The 13,895-nt window shown below is 40.1% G+C and overlaps 1 protein-coding gene across 8 annotated transcripts in view; it reads right to left on the bottom strand.

The window, feature by feature from the left end:
* Positions 1 to 13,895, bottom strand: part of nedd4l (NEDD4 like E3 ubiquitin protein ligase) — a 31,225-nt gene that overhangs the window by 14,066 nt on the left and 3,264 nt on the right. For 2 of the 8 annotated variants that reach the window (XM_079551300.1, XM_079551302.1), the window contains exons 3-13: positions 12,588 to 12,669; positions 10,492 to 10,530; positions 10,159 to 10,212; positions 4,812 to 4,862; positions 4,349 to 4,410; positions 3,522 to 3,624; positions 2,752 to 2,906; positions 2,175 to 2,310; positions 1,858 to 2,052; positions 1,693 to 1,773; positions 703 to 762 (exon numbers count right to left, since the gene is read on the bottom strand). In XM_079551300.1, the coding sequence (XP_079407426.1) occupies positions 703 to 762; positions 1,693 to 1,773; positions 1,858 to 2,052; positions 2,175 to 2,310; positions 2,752 to 2,906; positions 3,522 to 3,624; positions 4,349 to 4,410; positions 4,812 to 4,862; positions 10,159 to 10,212; positions 10,492 to 10,530; positions 12,588 to 12,669 (1,018 nt within the window). Of the gene's footprint in view, positions 1 to 702; positions 763 to 1,692; positions 1,774 to 1,857; positions 2,053 to 2,174; positions 2,311 to 2,751; positions 2,907 to 3,521; positions 3,625 to 4,348; positions 4,411 to 4,811; positions 4,863 to 5,582; positions 5,619 to 6,772; positions 8,317 to 10,158; positions 10,213 to 10,491; positions 10,531 to 12,587; positions 12,670 to 13,895 lie in introns of those variants that run through there. The other 6 variants (XM_079551301.1, XM_079551295.1, XM_079551296.1 and 3 more) reach the window with 6 other exon arrangements.

Here is a 13,895-nt window from a genome sequence, read left to right as displayed (position 1 = left end):
GTTGTTGGGAGAGGTTTGTCAACGGTGCAGTTACGCCTCCGTGCCCTGGTAGTTGCGACTTATACTCCGGAGCGACTTATACATGTTTTTTTCTTCTTCATTGTGCATTTTTTGGCTGGTGCGACTTATACTCCGGAAAATACGGTACCTAAACCTAGATATAAAATTTAATCTGACAACACACTCAGACACAGGTGTGGCCAATGAGTCGTGGTGCAGTTGAGTAAATGAGCTCAGATGATTTCAGTCTGAGTTTTCCAACAGATTTTTTCTTTATCAAACATAAAAACCTGTCCAGTTGACATTGTACAGCATCTTTAACATGACCTTCTTATGTCACTTTTAAACTACAAAAACAGTTTTACTTTTCTCACTTTTCTTACAGACGTGAACAAGCCTTGGAATAAACGTATTTCATTAGTGAAGAACAGTGTTGTCATAATGAAACATTAGGAAAAGAGGAAACAGTGGACCAATGTGACTTTAGATCTATTCTTTTTTCTACTTTATCTTCTAACCCTTCGTCTGTGTCAATGACAGTATTTGATGTCAAAGAGAAACAAAAAGATTTAATTTACCATCAGCATTAAGCCAGCGTGAACTGACTCATCATTTATTAAATGTCAATATGAAGAATGAATAATAAATCGCCCTGTGTTTGTGAATGACGGGAATCGTACTGAATATAAATGTTGACATTACCATTGGCTCCTCGCCGCCTGTGACTGTCTGAGCTCTCGTTCTTCTGGATTGGGAACTTCGCTGATGTGGACGACAGGGGAAGACGTGCTTTAGTTTTGTATTTGTTTGTGAGGAAGGGGAAGCAGTGAAGGATTGAGTGAAAGTCAAGGGGATCACATAGACGTCACAAAGAGGAGATAGTTTTGTTTTTGTCTTGTGAGTACCCAATAGAAAGACAGTTCTTGGAGGATAAAAGATCAATGAATTAAAGACTCACTTATTGCAAAAGGAAAGGGGGTAAAAATAAAAGCTTTGTGAAAAATAATGAGTAGAAAAACAGGCAAAATCATAACTAAATGAAGCCATAATTTCAACTAAGTTTTTGAAAGGCATCAGCAGTTATACTTCATAGGTTCTTCACAGTGACTCGTGTGTGACAAACAGCTGAGTCCGACTATGTGGTGTTGTGTGATGTTGTGAGTCATTGGTGAGTGGGACAGGTTTGACCCAAAACAAGTCTTTAATCTTGATCCTGGCCACTGCTGGTTCATCACTTTACTTCTGGTTTGGTTGTGACACAAATCCAGACATTCGGTATTACGTGCCATAACAGGCGGTGATAAAAAGGAATAGCGTGTAACGAAATGTATGAATAAGCCCTATTGTGTCCTACTGAGACAAACTTTCATTGAGACAACTCTTAATAGAAACAAAATGAGCTGGTTCAGAGATCAAGCTCAAGCTACTCTATGATACAAAATACTGTATGAGCACCTAAATGAGAAGTAGTTCACAAAGTGGGTCAGAAAAAGAAGTTTCTCACTGCATAGGTAGAAAAGAAACGGCTAAAAGTAGGCTGAAAGTGATGCAGGGGACAGTATTTTGAGAATGAGCTTGTGATCTAGTGACGGCGGCACCGAGAGTTTGGCAAAAGGAAGATTGTGTTATAAAAGGAAGAGTTTCAGGAACGTGTGGGAGATGAGACAGGTGTGGGATGACAGAGACATGTACCGTCAGAAGAGGAGGCGGGGCCTGGTCACTGACACCATCTGTCATGCTGGATGAGCGGAGTCGATTTGAGAGCTGGTTCTGCTGGTGATGAGAGAGCGGAAAAGGATCACAGACACACTGCGTAATTCTAGCTTTTGCTTGTTTTTTGGTTTGTTTGAGTCTCACCAGAGCAGTGCTTGGTCCTGGCAATTCACCATTCGCGTCAGGTATCAGGGACAGCCTCAAGTTCAAATCTTCGGAGAACTCTGGGGGGGCTGGTGTTGGTGTTGGAGGAGGCCCCGGCGTCAACATAGAGGAAGTGCCAGGCAGGGACTGAGCTAAAGGGTCATTGGGATCCTCCTCTGTGATCTGCTCCCACGACTAAGACAAAAGAATAACAACAAAATAGTACGTTTGTGCCGCACTTTCCACAGACAGAAGAGTTTTACAATAGAAGATCAACAAAATACATGAAATTGCCATAATCAACTTAATAAACTGACATTATTCATGTCTCTGTGTTCAAGGTGCTCGTTTTCCAAGTCTTCACTGATGTGGCGTCTGGAGCGAAAAACTCGGTGGGCTTCTTGGTTAATCTGCCGCTGCTGACTGTCGCTCTCAGTTTCAGAAATCACATCCCTACAAGAGAGAAAGTGGTTTTATGTTGAGTTGTACTGTGTAATTGGAGTAGAGTGGGTTCAGACCGTTTGGTGACCTTTTCAAATAATTGAGTTTAATTGCATTCTTCATTGTAATGGTAAGAAGCAGTCATGTCGATGTGAATTCTATGCTGATTGCAAAAATAATTAAGAGGCGACTTAAAGTTTTCTAAAAGTATGAAAATGACAAGCTTATGTTTCATCGCGACATTAGTAATTAATTGATTAATTAATTAATTAATTAATTACTTGTTCTCAATCATAGCTCAATCAAGGTTTAGTGTTACAGAAACTCTATATAAGTGTGAGAGTTTTTATGAACAAAAACAGATATTCTACATTTCCATTACCAGACTATGAAACCATATGAAAATAAGAGGAGGTATGAATCCCTCCAGACAGAAGCTACAGTAGTGCCTACATGGTCGAGGGCCTCTTCCATTGCGTCGAGCGTTTGTTGTGATTGACATAGTAGGTGCGTCCCAGGTTGTCCACTTTCTCCTCCCAGCCCGGCGGAAGGGGCGGCAGTAGCTGCTGTGGTCGTTGTGAGCCTGAGTCAGCGGAGTCTTCCCAGGCCTGTAAAGAAATGTTTGCCAGCTGTTTAGGTCTGTTTTTCTGGAACAATAGAACAGCTTCTGAAAAAGGGTGATTAAAATGGGAACAAAAAGGAACTGAATTGGCTGTGAGAGAGCTTTGCATTTAGAAGAGCTCTGTTGTGGTTTTTAATGGTATTGCTAATATTTTCATCTGTTATTTTTGTCTGACTGGGATCAAGTTAAAACCACAGGGTGTGCAGAAAAATGCACTCCACTCTAGCACTGCAAAAACAATAAAGCCAGAAAGAAATATACAATATACAACATAGCAGTTGGTGATTAATAGAAATGCATTGAATTACATTTGTATTTCTTAACATATGTATAAAAGCAACTTATAAAGTAGAGTTGGATTCATTTCTGCTTAAGGCACAGAGAAGCAAATGACTTTTCCAGTGTCTGACCTGGAAAAGACCTTTCACAGACTCTGGCAGCAAGTTTCAGTCTGAATTCTTAAAATAAGAAGATCTGTTTTCAAACCACACTGGGTCGACACATTCTTCCCTTACTGTGGTTTAAAACAACAGATAGTAGTAGCAGTGGTCCAGACAAAGGCGAGCATTAACCCGATATTAGCAATCATTTATTCTCCTACCTCAGTCTCCTCCCTCATGTCTCCCGCCTCCTCTTCGTGTCCATCTTGTTTTGGAATATAGGCCATCTTTAGACGCAGGTAACCCTTCACCCGAGACTTGTGACTGGAAAGAGCGGGTCAGCTAGATGAAAACTGAAAAGTGTGTCCCTACTCACAGTATCAACAGATCAACCAAGCTTAAACACATTTACAGGCAAAAGATGAAAACAAAGACTAAATATTTGCTAAAAGGAGTTAGGGCCTAAAACTTTTGGGCCACTCGGGACCCCCCTACTGTGAAATGTGATTAGAATTTATAATCATTTCAGCCTCAAACATTTAATCTGGTCTATTAATGTGTGTTTGGATACTATTTTGATATTTTACTTAAGTCATCATATACCCTTTTCGATCAATAATAATAATAATACAAATGCAATGTTATATCTCAGAACCCCTGATCTAAAACAGTGGTTCTCAATATGTGGGTCAGGACTCAGAACCCCAAAGTAGGTTACATACCATTTTAGTTTAAGTCTTTCCCAAGGAACTCGATATTATAAGAAATTATATAATATTAACGCTAAACACTATGACGTTAAAATGAATTGTTTTGATCATGAGAAATACTGTATTTTACATTACACATACACATTAAATATGCCGTGTCAATGTATTAGCTAGATTAAAATAATAAATATTCTAATTTGGTCAGTGCTAAGATGATGGGGGTTCAGGTGCCATGTGAGTTTACCTTGGAACCACTGGTCTAAAAAGCATCAATACAACTATAACTTTAAATCTATATACATTTGTTGTCAGTTTTCTAGTCAGTCTGGCCAACCAACCTCCTGGGTCGAAGTAGAAAGTCTTTAAATGTGTAAGGTCGCTCCATGGCGGGGTCCTCAGTCTGGAAATTGAGAACATTTAGTAAACAGCAAGTTCTATGCTTTTTGCTGTTTATTGTAATCAAAGAGAAGTCCATTTACAGAGAATAAGACACGTCTCGGAAACAAATTAACAAGTGAAAAGAAAGGGCTAGGACTGTCTGGCCTTTTCAAATCTCAGCCAGATTTACTTAAACTGAATAAAGATAAAAAATAATTCTGCAGTAAAATAACAAAGTGATTGAAATAAATGAGTACATTATGATTTCTAAACAACCACAATAAGACAGAAGCTGTGCTACATATTATTATTAAACGAGCACAAGCGGCACGTGCAAACAGTCATAAAATGATAAAGATAAGAAAACAGCTGAGTATTCTGTCACAGAAGCAATATCAGTGTCCACAAGCGTCAGCAACTCACCGGTAGATGACTGAGAGGAACATCGACTTGGCCCAGAAAATCATCTCTGGTCTAGAAGAGAGGGACATTTATTTTAAGATATCACGTAGGGTAATGTAATAGTTTCCAGAAATGTACATGTGGTAACACATTTTCAAATATCAAAAAATATCAAATAGTAGAGTTCCAGTTATGTTATACACTGCAAGATACAATGCAGATGGCAGATGCGACAGTAAGAAAATCCAACTTGAAATGGTCCAAAGCTCGGTCTTATTTCTGACCGAGCTTTGGACTTTATTTTATTCGCACAGATTTCTGCAGGTTTCCAAACAAAAGGCCAGGAGTCTTCAACTCTTTTCACTGTGATTTACGTTCATTAAATTAAAAGGGCAGAGAGCTCTTATGAAATTTCCATATAGCAGATTGTGGTCAAATGTTCATGGCTCATTTATTTTTTACAGTCTGCATATATAATACAGAGGTGAAGAGCTACTGGTAGCTCCTTGGCAATAGGTTGGAGACCCCAGACCTTAGCATACTTTTATTACATAAGAGAAAAAAACCTGCACACCCCAAACCGAAATCACCCATCAGTCACATACAGAAGACACATCAGCCAAACAGAGGAGCAAGACGTCAACACAGGAAAAATCTGGGGGCAGGGTCTGAATCAAACAGACAGTAAATGCGTCCATCCTGATGCTGTAATTACGGAGAAAGAGGGAAAGAGAAAGGACCAACAAAGAATGGAATTGCACTGGAGCAGCCCTTACAGCCAATGATGTTTACCTGTCCGAGATGAAAAAGGCCATTCTTGGATACAGCCTGTGTATGACACAACTCATTTAGACAAATGGTACTAACAGATCAATAATATGTATGATAATAGATCACACATGATCATTTCAGGTGAAGACAATCAACAAAACACGAAATACTGTGTTGCAGTACAGCTGGTATAGCAATAATGAAGACATCCAATGGATCAAACATGAATGCAGCACAAAACCCCAATTAATATTTTTTTTTCTTTTCAGATTTGAGACACTGGAACACATGAAGACTGTTTTTAAGGCCTTTCACAAATTGAGCAACAAAAGCAACACTGAACAGTCACGTTTCTGTTATGAGTCGAGCTTTAAAGCTGATGGCAAGTGTGTTCCTATAACTGTGGAGTCATCACAGGGTCACAGCAGCTGCCCCTGAAGCTTAGTTACACTCAAAACTGACAGAACGCAGAAATCTGTTTGACTGAAGTCAGTAATCACTCAAAAGCAAAAACACAACAAAAAAGAGAATGGCCAAAAATGTAACATTCCAGTTGCATTGAACATCTTAAGCAACACATGTATTTAGAGCAGTGCATAACCTGGTTTTAAATGTGAGCTCTGGGCTAAAAGTTGGGCAACGACAGCCCAGTTAAAAAAAATACTTGCTGCATCGTAGACAAGAGGTATTGAGACACAACAACATGGCACCCCTTAAGAAGAATGGGTTAAGGAAAAATCACAATATTTTGTTCAGAAAGCACAGATTAAAAGTTGAAGTTGCAAGAAATTATAGGGTATACAAGTAACTGGAAAAAAATCTTAATTTTCCATGGTACGGTATAAAAAAGAAGAAAAAAAGTATTGCATATTTTTCTTGATTTTCAAATCGGTTCCAAGGATTTAAATTGTTCCATAGTCAACGAGCTGCTGCCCACCCATACTTAAAATCAACAACCACACATGAAAGAGGCTAAAGATAGTAACAACAAATGGGCACAGGAAAAGTTATTGCTAAACTTTAGTGTTGTGTTTCTCAATGCGTGCGTCTTCTTTCCGACTGAACAAGCTGAACAAAATGAGTAAATGCGTCTGTGGTTTAAGTCAAGGAAATAAAGCCAGAGCAATTTCACACAAGAATGAAATAGAGACCACTCAGCACATCTGAAACACCTGAGGCAAAAAACAAAACGAAAAAAAACATCTATTTACCTTTGTGTCATTCCTTGTTGACCCATTGCAAACTAGAACATCTTCATCACCTCCTCTGTCAGAATTGAAAAATATCTTAAAGCGAGGCTTGCTTCTGGGAGAATCTGCGCTCAAGTTTAAGACATAACCATTTGCTCTGTTCTTCATCTCAGTCTGTTGCGTCTCCGAGTCTGGTTGAACGTCTTTATTGTCGCTACTAGTTTCCTGACGCTGATACAGCCTTGGATAGGACGAACTTCTCTCAAGCCTTATTCTGGGGTAGCGCACAATACGGTTCCCCTTCACTGTAGTGACATGGGCCGTACTTTGCAGTTGCTGGTCTTGGTTTTCATTGAGGTTCAGATTCTGCTGGAGCTGAAAGACTACCCTCTGTGGTTCCCCATTAGCAGTCGAGGTATGATCCGACTGTTGAACACACCATCCTGCTCCACCATAAGGAAGGATGCGGACATGTTGGAAGTCGCTACCATCTGGAGATTTCCTTTGGATACAGATTCCACCAACACTGATACTTGGCTGGCTCCTGCTGTGGAGAGCATAGCCATTGGAGCCAATACTGAAGACTCTTCGTTTGGGCAGATTTGGCTCATTAAAGCCTGTGGAGGAGTTCGAATCTGGGCCACAATAAGGAGGCGGTGGCTGTAGTGGGACATCCTGGTTCTGAGCTTCGGCATAAGATGGTGCTGGACTAGGGGGGCGGTAAGACGGTGGTGGGACATCATCAACCCGGACACTGGAATCGCCATTGTTTAATCCGTTGGCACGTTGTAAGGAGATGTGCATGGAGGAGCTTTTTGTCAGTCTTGTCTCTGAGTAGGAGGAAAGTTGGGGAATAAACATAGACGAACTGCGCTTCAGTGAGGGTTCTGAGAGCTGGCGCAAAGTCCGGCTTGCAGAGTTTTCTGAGGGCGTCTCCTCCTGGGCATGGGCTGAAGAGACTGGGTCATGCTCTCCTGGTGGCTGCTCTTCCGACGTCTCTTCCAGAATCTCCGGAGCTGTGTTACTGCGGCCTGAGCCAAAGTACAAACGTAGACGCTGTGCCATTTCCAACAGTCCTCACTCCGTTACTTAAAAGTTGTGAAAGTAGTGGTTTGAGGTATCTTCCCAGGATCAACCACTTCTTTTCTTTAGTTGAGTCTTCTTTCTCTTCCACTGTCAATTCCACACCCCTGACACAAACCTTTTCCAGTCAACTGCTTTGTAATGACGTAACACCGCAACCGAATGGAGCCACAGAGAAAGCAGACAACTTTTTCACTACGCACAGAAAGGAGTGGTAGAGTGAGCGCTAAAGAGAGAAAGGGGTGAGGGGGGGGAACAGACTCTTAGCACTACTAAGCACTAGAGACAGACAGCAGAAATAGCCTGAGCCGAGTAAGGGCTGGCATTCCTGACATGATTGGATAAGAGCAGTAGGCACTGCTGGTTTCTGAGGTGACAGTGAGTTGGAGTCATGTGACCACACGTGTGTCCCAGCACGTCAAGTTACAAAGCCCTACTGCCCTCAAGTGCAGACTAGCACCCCAACACAGCCATCCTACCTCTATACCCAAAATCTTTCCACTTCTAATGGTAAGCCCAAACTTTACTTCAACAACTGATTTCTAAAAAAAACGAACATAAAAAGTGTTGAGTTACAAAAATAAACAAACATGAAAATCTTGTGTCTGACTAGAGCGTGCCGTTTTCTTTGTCAGAAGCCTTCTTCAAATGTAGAATATGAAGGCAGCAAGTACTAAACTGTCTGCCGTTTTATGGGCCACTCAGTTGCAAGACACAACCCATCTGCAAGCTGTTCAGACTGGTACACAAATATGTGTCTCATCACAAACTAGGACATAACAAAAACGCATATGAATACAATGTACAGTATTTGAGTTTAATCACACGCTTCATTAAGTATGCATTCTCATTTTGGCTTCTCGTGATTTCCCACAACAAATCTGGGATTGACACAAACATTAGAATGTCTTATTTTGCATTCAATGGCCATGACAACATTCAGTTTTTACCCACATGTAATCTCTGAAAACATGATTGTAAAAAACTGACAGAATCCCTTGTTGCTGCTCACATTGCAGCAACAGCTCAGTTTCGGGCTGTCGATGGCGCCAAATGGATAAAAATGGAAAACGGAGTTGTGTTTGACTGCATAAAAAGACAAGCTCACATTAAGGGAACAGGAGAAGCTCGAGCAGGATGAAACTGCAACTTGGCACCTTGACACATGTTCACTGTCATGACCTACAGCCTCAGCTTCAGTCAATATACGTGTGTGTCAGAAACATTATGGAGAATGTTCTGTATTGAACCACTGTGCATGTGTTATCTACTGGCACAGGGCCCAGTTTGTTCAATGACATAACACCCCCAATTCTACTACACTCCGATCTATCTTGATGCAATAGTACGTACGCTACTGTATCCGATGGAGTGCTCTTGAAGACCACTGTGTTTCACAGCTTAATTACAAAAAGAGAGGTTTCTTAAGATATACCATAAATCAATGAGCACAAGAGAACAGACAGACCCTTAACAAGACAGTCGGAGGAGCCTTCCTGGCACACATCGACTAGCAAATGCACCTCCTTTAGACATATAAGGGAAAGCAGTGTGAGACCCAAGGCACTTATCTATTGCCCCATTGAGAAGGAAATTATTGATAGTCTTGGTTTCTGTGTTGCATGGCACGGAAGAACAGTGTAGTACCCAATTGTGCATATCGTCAACAAGATAATTGTGTTAATTTTAATGGGATCTGGACACAAATGCACATTAGCAACTGTAGATTTCTAACCACATAAAGTCAGGGAAAGAACAAAGCTATAAAATGAAATCTTCCCAACTGGTCTATAGTGTATCCGCTTGAACATACCAGAGCAGTTTCCTGCAGATTTTAGGTGCAGTACTCGGTAATAATGATATTAGTCATTTTGCTTGCGTTGTCAGGGTAACTCAGGCCAGTCTAAGAAACTCAAAATGCACAATAACAAGAATACAGCAGCAGAAAATAGGTTTGGATCGGCTCTGATCAGGATCACCAATCACGAATATTTTGGGTTAACTGATACTGAACACATGGGCTTATTGACAATAAATATTATTACACAAACATGCTGGGCTTTTGCAACGTACATTAAAATTGTATATTTATTCCGAGGATTAACACACTAATCTTTGAATGTATTGCAAATCAGTATCACGTTTTTTTATTAGTATCATTAATAACATTACTATCATTGAGCTACTGTGACTGCGTGTAAGATTGGTTCTAGTGCTTTTTGTGTGCGCGTCATGCAGCACTGTGCACAGCGCTGTAGCCTCTGATATGAGGAAGAAAACAGAATGATTACACTTTAAACATATACATATTCAAAAACTCTTACCAGTCTGTTCTCATCAAAGACTTCAAAAAGTAGCCTGTGATTCTGCGGACAAACCTGAGGAAACACAAATAACCAAGTTCAATAAGCGTAAAATGAATGAGGAAGTGTGTAGTGTTGTCTAAACAAATTCAAACTTCAAGGGAGAATAAATATGTAATTTTTTGTAACAAAGCCAGTTGCTTAGGTAGGACGTAAGTTAAGACATACAAGTAAGAACAATCATTTGTCAATTTGCAAGTAATTGAAGTTCTACTCACTCTCTTGGTGTATACGGTTAAATGAACAATAACTACAGTATAATGTCAAACTAACTTGCAATGTCAAACTACTTACCCGAAAGAAAAATTCTTCGTTCCATTTTGGATTTAGTGTCTGCAACAAATAATTGAACACATTTTTAAAATATAATACATGTCCAATCATGATCCACAAGCTATTATTTATATTAAAAAAACCTTCATAAAATGTATTAAAACAAGCAAGAGTATTATGGAGTATTTCATATTGTTCTGTGTCTTAACAGCGTGGTTAGCAGTTCCATTGTGCTAGCCTACAGACGACACACTTCACTTTTTCCTTTTCACAAAGTCCCAGTTTCCAGCGTCTGTGTACATTAGTGTATAAATGAGAGTGTGAGTGGGTGACTGGTTCCTCACTGTAAAGCGCTTTGGGCCTGATAAAGGTAGAAAAGTGCTATATAAGTTGAGTCCATTTTAACATTTACCATATACTATTTTCCTTTTCACAAAGACATGTACATGTCAGGGACTCGCTGTTATCTCTGTGAGGGCATGTATTGACAGGCGGATTAATCAATCTGTGAAATGACTACAAAATGTAAAAAAAAAAAAAAATGCATGGAAAATGGAGAAACAGCGCCATCTCCTGCCAAATTAATAGACGAACAGCTAAATTCTTTGATTCACAGTGAGTGAAGTTATAGAGATGGGTTGGGCAAGATTTTTTCATCTGCAATACACCGGTAAACCACAGACTCCTCTTGGATAATACAGCAAACTACAGCACACGATAGTTTTTTCTGTCCCACAAAGCTTTGCATTGTCAGCTATTTATAACCAACAAGCCTATGGCTACTGACAGCATTTGTGTGACTGCATGACTGCCAAGGAAGGTTGGCTAACCTTAACCAACAGAGGAACAAGAGGGGGACTAAAAAAGTGCTCTTTTATTGTGCAAATTATATAGAATTCTGAGTGTATAGAGCACACATACCCACCGCAATATAAGTGGGCAACGGCCGTGGGCTGTGCAAATTATCTATTTAGAGGAATTCTTATGTTTTCCACAGAAGTTCAGTTACATTTACTACCCAAAACTGACTACAGGTTAATAATAACTGGACACAAGTCTGAACAACTCCTGCAGAAAAGACCACATCAGAAAGTTTCATCACAACACGAGGCAAAATGCCAGTCAGAGACTATGCTGTCACGCAGTGCCCACCAGCCCACTCACACCACCTGGAGCTGCTCCCTGGTTTTGACCCGCACTCAAAACTTTGTGTGCACAAAGCTCAATAATTGGCTTGTGTCAAAGACATGTACCCACAGCACTTATCATGCGCTTTTATAAATCTCGCTACTTGGCAATTAAAATGAAAAAATTAACCTTTAAAACCCTCTCATTATTGCCTCAGGCAAATCTCATTCAATTACTTTGCATTATCCTTTTATGTTGAAATGGAGGCGAGAGAAGGGGTCACTAGTGCAGATTTCTGGTCCAGGTGGGATGAATGAAGAGAAGACTATGTGCAGGTGTGCGTATGTATGGTTTTATAAATGTACTCGTACATGATGTGTGGGTTTTGTCCGTGCGTACTCTTATAGAAAGAAGCTGACGCACAGTTTCATAAATGAGACCCCAGGACCTTCTTGCTGTGAAGCACAAGCATTAACAACATATTGTCAACAACATCGTTCTCATTGAATACAGGCCGTTTTTGTCAGTTACATTACTGAAACAGCGGCGCAAATACTGTATAATGCCACTCAATCACAATGGCCTCAGTGTGGTGGCCCTTCGAGCACTTGGCGTCCGACGCACAGCGCGGCATGAGCGTAAAGGAAGCGGCGGCACTGTGTCTAACGGAAGAACAACCAATCAAGTGTGTTTTTTTCTTGTCCTGCGTTGACTGTAGCCGAAATGAGAGAAAAGTGATGCCAAATCCGTGACAGATTCAAGTTTGCATTGCACATGAAGGAGATGGTACCATAGCATTGTGTTTGATCAAGAAAGATGTTTCAGACAGAGATGATTTGGAAACTGAAAGTAGAAAAGGCTAAGTGTACAGTTTAAGTGTGGTACTGGTGGGAGGAGATTACCCACACACACATGGTCAGTCTAATTGTGCACAAAAAATCACACACGCTGTGATTTGAAGCATTTGAGGATATTCAATGGGTACTCACCTTTTTAATAGTTTTTGTCTGAACTAAAGCAAGTTCCTTGTTTTCATCTGCGACGTACAGAGAGAGTTTCACATAAGGATCACTGAAACAAAAAGAGACATTTGTGATTAACAGCTGGAGATTGTTTTACTGTTTAATATCATTTGCACAAGTTGCTCCTATCAGCATAATTATTGAAATGAGCACATAATTTGTTTTTTGGTTGTTTGTGGGGTCTGGGGGACACAGGTGAATATGATAAGGCAGCAGGTGTATGGGGAGACTCAGATATGCAGGAGGGGGGGGGGGATCTCTGGGAGGCATTGTCATTTCAGTTAAAGGTAATTTTGGACATTTCTGATCATACCAAGTGAAATTACCGTCGATGCATTTAGGTTTCTTTCTAATCTGCAGTCATTACTCATTTAGACTCGATTCAGTCCCTATTCTGGTTTAGTCCTCATTCATAGTAAACGAAACACACTCATTAAAAACTGATAGTGGCCCTTCATGCATAACAATTTATTTAGTAGTTTCAGAAAGAATCAGCTCTTTGGGTCCAAAAGGTTGCAGGTCCCTGGTTTAAACACAATGTATATTTCCCACAACTACACCTACAATCCCCTTTTCCTCAAACCTGAAGCTGAAACATGAGCGTTAACACCCACGGCCCCGCAGACAAAAAATGCTGCATTTGTAGATTGGGTGATCAAGCTGTAGTTTTGTCTTGACAAAGCAAAATTACTAAAAATAGACACTGCAGTAAAATATAGACCATAATGTCTGAGTGAAAGCGATTTAAAAACAAAGTAGGGTTAATTAAAAACAATGACATCCCACATCATACACAGATTATATTAAAGATTTGACAATGATGTTTTTAAGCCAGTCTGAGCACAGTTTTGGTAATCACGGCCTTCTGAGCTAGAAATAGTGATTGATTTAATATTAAATAATTTTTTACATTGGGGTTCATTTTATTTCAGATTTATAAAAATCCATACTGGCTGAGCCCTTGGCTCTATCTCTCATGGTTCCAAAAGTATGAGCAAAATCTGCAACATAAAATATTAATTAATATTTGTGCAGGGGCTCATTTTATATCTGAGCTCTTTCCAATGTGAAAAAAACAAAAATTACTTTTGGTTCAGGAGATATTGGCTTTTATCGTCATTGAATGGGCCGATAGCCGATAGTGAAAAATACCCAAATATCGGCCCAATAAAACGGTCAACCTCTAGTTGATGCCAACTCTGACCAGACTCAATCTGGTACGGCAGTGAGTGTGGATGTTTCCAGGCAAGGGGAGACGGACTTGTCACTATATAC

The sequence above is a fragment of the Gobius niger genome (assembly GCF_951799975.1).
Source record: "Gobius niger genome assembly, chromosome: 2".
NCBI lineage: Eukaryota > Metazoa > Chordata > Actinopteri > Gobiiformes > Gobiidae > Gobius > Gobius niger.
Note: the sequence above shows the minus strand (reverse complement) of the source record. Positions and strands in the feature narration are given on the sequence as shown.